The sequence below is a fragment of the Sphaeroforma arctica genome (assembly GCF_001186125.1).
Source record: "Sphaeroforma arctica JP610 unplaced genomic scaffold supercont1.2424, whole genome shotgun sequence".
NCBI lineage: Eukaryota > Ichthyosporea > Ichthyophonida > Sphaeroforma > Sphaeroforma arctica.
In genome coordinates this window covers 1-6,704 of record NW_014038134.1, presented here as the reverse complement: position 1 = coordinate 6,704, position 6,704 = coordinate 1, and the positions used below count along the sequence as shown (strand labels likewise).

General features: G+C 38.5%; 1 protein-coding gene across 2 annotated transcripts; it reads right to left on the bottom strand.

Moving 5' to 3' along the window:
- Positions 1 to 961: 961 nt before the first annotated feature.
- SARC_12593 lies at positions 962 to 5,267 on the bottom strand. 2 transcript variants are annotated; one of them, XM_014293295.1, is made up of 7 exons: positions 5,122 to 5,267; positions 4,366 to 4,614; positions 3,138 to 3,305; positions 2,506 to 2,644; positions 2,172 to 2,292; positions 1,696 to 1,875; positions 962 to 1,286 (listed from the first exon to the last, which is right to left on the bottom strand). In XM_014293295.1, exons 1-6 carry the CDS (start codon positions 5,203 to 5,205, stop codon positions 1,842 to 1,844), a joined length of 795 nt encoding a protein of 264 aa, XP_014148770.1. In that variant the 5' UTR covers positions 5,206 to 5,267; the 3' UTR covers positions 962 to 1,286; positions 1,696 to 1,841. The 2 variants fall into 2 exon arrangements, with proteins under 2 accessions (XP_014148770.1, XP_014148771.1); XM_014293296.1 differs by having other exon boundaries at positions 2,172 to 2,276.
- Positions 5,268 to 6,704: the final 1,437 nt, after the last annotated feature.

Here is a 6,704-nt window from a genome sequence, read left to right as displayed (position 1 = left end):
TATATATAAATATAAATAAATAAATATATATATATATATATATATATATGTATTTATATTTGTATTTATATTGATATATATGTGGAGTATATTTAGGTCTCATAATTAGATATTTGTACGTACCTTGCTCTGTTTTTCAAAATTCATATCTTTCGGGGGATATTTTGACGTCACAAAATTTATATATATAATTGTATTTACTGTGATCTATTATCATTAGGAAATGATGCGACTGAAAAATGAGGGCCTGTTAAAGGTATATCACCTGGGGCTGTTTACAGTATTAAGGCGTATTCCAAACTCGGAGGACACTAAGATATACCCCAGTCAGCAATTAGGGTATGTTTATTGTAAGCTAGATTTTCACCCTGGATTGCACTGATAAGACTTTTGTAGCGCCTGTCATGGTATGCGATGGTATAGTCGTGCCGGTGCAGTTGCCGTTTCAGTTCTGTGACGCTGCACTTCTTATTTTAATTGAGCTTTCGTACCCTGTGCACTGTTATCAATTTACATGTTGGCAGAGACGAGTAAAATTAACAACTAGTTGCTACTAAATTTAAATTCGGAAACGCAGTACAATCGCATCCAGGTCCTTGCAGAATATATGGCTGAAGAAAAAATTGCTTTCTCACAATTTAGGAACCCACTTTCTAGCGAAGACCCGTTTACGGCCATTAAGGACTCACTACTGGATGTGGGCTTCTTGGGGCGGTGGTACAAACTAGAAGAGGTTATGGTAGATTATGATGTCTGCGAATAGTTACGGCACAATTTAGAGTCAAATAAAAAAATGAAATACAAATTTTAATTCTATGATACGGGCAAAACGGGCATTTTGCTCTGATGGCAAAATAGCGCATCTTCCTACAAAAGATAGCCTACACGAGCAGCACAGTCTGAGTCTCAGTATATCAAATATTTAGGTAGTATAGCGTTGTGCAACGAAATTAGAAGTAGAGGTTTTACATAGCCTTCTAAATCAGACAGAAGGCAATGGTTTTTACTAGATTTTTTGAGTGCTTAAAAGATTATTATATAGCAATCCGGGATATTCGGGTTATGCTGTTGGGCGAATATTTATTCCAACATTTATCGTACGCGCAGACTACATAACTATTCTCGCTAGAAGCAGACCATTTTGATTTATTAGTTTCCACTGACCAGCTGGTATGCAACCAAATGTGCACCTCGCTCCCCAACATCCTCGGTTTTAGCCACCATGATAGGACAGGTCGAAAGAACGGCATTCATGCGTCCCTTATCCAACATTGTGTCGATGAAATCTGCTTGTTGCAGTTTATAATATATAACACTAGTATCAATTTACATACATACACATCGAGGAGATCTTGTATGTGAGCAATGGTACATGGTCGTGCATAAAAACTTCAATTGGAGGTATGCGCGAAGATGGAAGAACAGATGATATGTCACAACACCTCAAGAATCAACTGATTTTAGAAGCTCAAATAAGAGACAGAGATAATAAAGATATAATGATATACATACATATATATATATGTACATAATATATATATAAATAGCTATATAGATATATATCAAATATACATATACATATATATGCATATATACATACACGCACACACACACACACACACATATATATATATAAATATGAATATATATATAAATATGAATATGAATATATATATAGACAAATATTCAACATACCAGTGTTTTTTGTATAATACTCCAGGTTCTTGACGTTGATTCCGCCAGTCAAGTACATGCCACCCGTAGGCAGCCATTTTAACATTGCATTACCAGCTTCTGATGCATAGGCATTGAAGAAAATCTCCATTGCCTGCGCACACAACTCACACTCTTTGGTGTTCATGGCAACGATACCGCCTGAAGAAAAATATGAAGTTCAGACAGGGAGTACTTGTAAGCTATCAAATTGATTCGCAGATGATTATGAGTTGCTGGTCACGTTTATCGGAAAGCCAATTCGTAGCATACATTGGTTGGAGTGAATGCTTGTTAGGGCCGAGCGCATACGCGCTCGATCAAAACAAATTCCAAGAAGGCACGCACGGAAAATGACTGAACACTAGAAATAATCCTCGCTGCCGGTTTACAACTAAGTAGCGTGCCGTAGTGTTCCTTGTGAACCAGTTCTTAAACAACACCACCGCCGACCATACCTTTCTGAGCACCTCCGTTCATGAATTTCTCGTGTACGGCGGGAGTGACCTTCTCCGGGAACTTTTTGAGCGCAAGGAACTCGTAGATGAGCGCAATTCCAGGGCCTGAGACAAATGAATACTAAAACTAGTTATGAGAAACTAGTGCTTCGACAAAGCGGTATGATATTATACAATGCTCATATGAAAACGATGCAGAGCAAGCTGCATTGACATGATAAAGTGCCTATGAAAAAATTGTACAACAAGGTATCCAAAGGTGTCTTATTCAATTCTGATTGAAGTTGCCGACTATGTGCGTATAAGTATGTGCTTTGTCACCCACAGTACACACCTGAGATGATTCTCTCTACCGATACACGGGCTTTGGCTCTGAACTTCTTGCGTGCGTATGCTAGTATCTCCACTTCCAGATCTGTGTGTGGGGCCCAATCAGTATGTCCACCCTCGGTTGCCCAACACTTGTAACCTTTCTGCAAGGTGCCAAAAGACCAATATGTGACATGAGAGTCAAACAACAGTAAGTCTCCGGGGCATTGATTTTCCGCGCGGAGTACAACGGCCTGAATCAGAGAATTTCATTCTTGAATTGTAAGTAGCACTATTGTATCATACTGTTATTTATTTCAGACTTGGTGTGTTGCATGCAACATAATTACCTGAAGCGTATGGCTGCACAAGGAAGAACATTTTTATGGATACAAGTACAACAACTCTTTCTATACCCACATGCCTCTAAAAACCCAAATGTGCCGATTCACATAGGAATTTGAGTACAATTCAACTAAATGAGCATACGGGAAAGAGCAGATTCACACATCTATACAACTAAAAAGTAGTGAGATTTGTTATAAATACACCACCTAGTACGAGGAGTAACAAATTTACCCAGAAAATCATAGATATGATTGTCTGATACGAGAACTTATCGAGAACTTCTGACCGTACAACAGCATTCCGTCATACCGCTTTGGGGTCTTTAGTCAAAAAGCACTCGCCAAGACCAGTGCCTGCACCGATGGTAGCAACCACGCCACCCTCCTTAGGTGGCACATCGTTCAGGATGAGACACTCGTCATCAGCAAGTGTCAGTAGTCCGTAACCCATGGCAGTGAAATCGTTCACAAGAAGTACCTGCATGTCGTCAATTAACATGTGCATGTTGAGTCTTAGCGTATTTGATAGTTGATAGGCTACACGGTTGCAATTCAAGCTAACGACAGTCTGAGAATGCTTCAAACAAAAGGCGTCAAATGATAGCTCGATTGGCTCAACCCTTGCGAACATTGACATAAAAACGCATTTTTGTATCGATAGACCACATCAAATATCTAAGAATATATTGTACTAACGATGGGTAATGCGATGAAGTCCGTGAAATTATTGGACTTGTTTCGTAAAATTGTACTGCGCTGCGTTTAGTACTTTAATCGACTTAGCAAACTCTACGTGTCCATGCATACATATAACTTACATACAAATCGATATACAAATCGACATATAAGATGAACTCACCGCTATTATCATACCCAAAAGATACAGCTTTATACCAGTTAGAAAACCACACAAGACTGTCTGAGATAAAACGCAGAAACCACAATCAACACATGAAAATACAGGTTTCCATTCGGATACAAAATACGAATGGAATTGTGCTTTCTCGACATAGATTATGATCCAAAATACACACGGGGTGTATGCCTATCTTCCATCGAACGTGCACAAACAGGACCAGACTCTGGCAAGAACGACGAGGATATTTTGCAATGTACTATGGAAACACGACCAGGGGCATGGGCAACTGGGTAATACCAAACTAAACTACAAGCAAACAATCGGGCCATTTCTAGAGCATAGAAAATATATCGCAATAGGCAAGTACAGGCGAGAAACACTGGTACCATAGCGAGTTTCAAAATTACATTCTTATGAGATATCTTACAAATCGCAAATCAATATACGCTCGGATACACAAACACCGCAGAAACATCGCAATGGCGTCTAGGAGAACAACTATTTAGGAGTATATATTAACACTCAATGGCAACATGCTTTGCATATTTCAACATCCGCCTTGTACCTCACCAGTTGGTACAGAGGACCAACTATACACGAATTTTTATATTTTCGTACACATGATTATAAACATACACATCACATAGATACACTTCATGCTCGTACTCGTACACCATACCTTATTAATGTTCAGCTGCTTCTCCAGAGCGCTACCCGAAATGAACCAACCGTTTTTTATGTTTGTGAAGCTAACGGTGTTATCGAGGATGGGACCGGCACATGCCAAGCATGCCGCCACAGGGGTCTCGGAAGTCTTACTCTCTTCTAGGAACAACTTCATAATGTCCAAGAAGTTCTTGTGTTGCTCATTCTGGTATTTATTGTCGAACTGTAATGTGCCTGGAGCTTTTTCTTTCCTTTTGGGTTCCTGGGCGAGTCGTAGACAGGCAAACATAGTAAATATGTTAAGACTTATAATCTCTCTATAGGCGAACGAAGTATGTGGAGTGACAAGCATTACTACAGAGATTATGAGAATATCAACTCCATCAAGTATTCACTAGCTCAGGGAAATACCAAGACAGGTAGAAATTCAAGGCTGTTGTGAGCAGTAGACTCAACCGAACAATTAATAGTAAATATACGGTGGGTTCGGGAGATATTCGGCATTTTGTGATCAGACATATTTTGTGTGTGAGATTTGGTATCCAAATTTTGAAACATATATAAAATATAGCTCATCGCGATATCGTGTCAGAATTTCAGACCTGCCAGTACAGGCCCATGTAAATAGAATTATCAACAAACGATAGAGAATCCATGTAATCATTCACAGAGGCGATAATGCCACTGGATAGTCAAAAGACGTGTGCTGTGATAAGTTGTGCCTTTATTTTTAACAGGGCGAAGTCTTAGTGAGCTACAAACTGCATACCGGAGCGTCGGCGGGTATACTCCATAGTGATAGGCGCGTGTTGGTGCCACCGCAGTCGCCTACGATTACCAATCTATCTCCCATAATTAATCAACAATACTATAATCTAGAGAGAGCACTTAAACGAATGTAACGTTCCATCGAGAATGTGTGCTATTTATTCAAACATTTTTCTGATATTCACCTTGTTAAATCTCCTACGCAACCCTCTTGCCCTCTTCTTGTGTCATTGTTGGCTGTTGTGTTGTGCTCTTCTGCTGACAATGACAAAACTCTGATTTTTACCTATAAAAGGTAATTGAAGTGATATAACCCGATGACAAAATTATCATCAATATTATTGGTTGGAAGATTTTGGCGGGGATCACCGGGTTTGAGTCTTTGAAGTTTGAGATGGTTCTTTAAAATCTTTTTGTTATCACCGATGCGATGAGTGAGTGACTGATTGATCTAATTAAAAATAAAACTGAAGTTGTCTGGCTTCTTATTAGATTCGAACCCTAAATGTCTTTATAGGTTTCTTGCCTAAACCTGTCTAATTTTCAGAAGGCTATGCTAATTAGCTAAATATTTGTTTAATTTTCAGAAGGCTATGGAAAATTGCAGAAAACTCTGTGGTTTGGGGCTTTTTAATAGTCGTGAGTCCAATAACCACAAGACACAAGTCACAAGTACGTAAGCAACAATCAGTAAAATTTGTAAATAAGTGTCGTTACTCGGTGGAAATAGAAATATAATCAATATCGAAAAATAATAAAGCATACTCGTCACGTAAAATAAGGTACAGTATAGATTTTGAGGGACACAGAGTTGAAGAACAGTTATGTCATTCTTACTTTCAATTCTCATTAACGAGCCTGCTACATAGCGAATTAATATAAATTCGTCCTCCAACTGCACCATATTTACTATAAGATGGATACAAATGCGTATATCTGGATACAAATGCGTATATCTGTGCCATTTCCCTTTGAACTCTCAATTCATGTCTACTGGTACGTGCTAAACATTTTATCACAAAATAGATACATAATTAAAACATGATCGTCTCTCTACTAGATGCAGAAGAAAAAGTAAATATGGCTGTCGCCCGCAACAGTGTTAATTCGTCATACAACTGCACTAAATAATGACACTTTGAGATGAATACATTGCGGTCTACAAGATTTGTTCGGCGGCCTACAAGATTTGTTCATTGGAGCTCTGGAGTTCTGTACCAAAAAACATATTTACTTTTCGACGGATACAATTTCGTATATCTGTGTTATTCGCCCTTGAACTCTTAATTCATGCCCGTCTACTAGTACACGATAGATATACACTTTATCGCTTCTATAAATATGGAATTAGAAAATGATCGTCTCCTTACTGATCGTCTCCTCACTAGACGTAGAAGTAAAAGAAAATCACGAGTGACTAGACGTACAACTATACTAAAAATGATGACACAGTAAATGAATACAATTCGACTTAAAAGCTCTTTTCGTTGGGCATTTTTTTAAATTTTTACTAAGGGTGACTTACGTTTGAAGTTTCATCACCCGACCTACTACTACTGTTACAGTGAACTACAAATTCTATCA

Bases quoted from the DNA above. Each gene is read 5' to 3' on its own strand.
- SARC_12593 (XM_014293296.1), bottom strand. From the start codon at position 5,205: ATGGGAGATAGATTGGTAATCGTAGGCGACTGCGGTGGCACCAACACG. The intron at 3,306-4,365 runs GTATGGTGTACG...GACGACATGCAG, and splicing joins AGCAGCTGAACATTAATAAG to GTACTTCTTGTGAACGATTT. The intron at 1,876-2,171 runs GTATGGTCGGCG...ATTTTTCTTCAG, and splicing joins GAACGGAGGTGCTCAGAAAG to GCGGTATCGTTGCCATGAAC.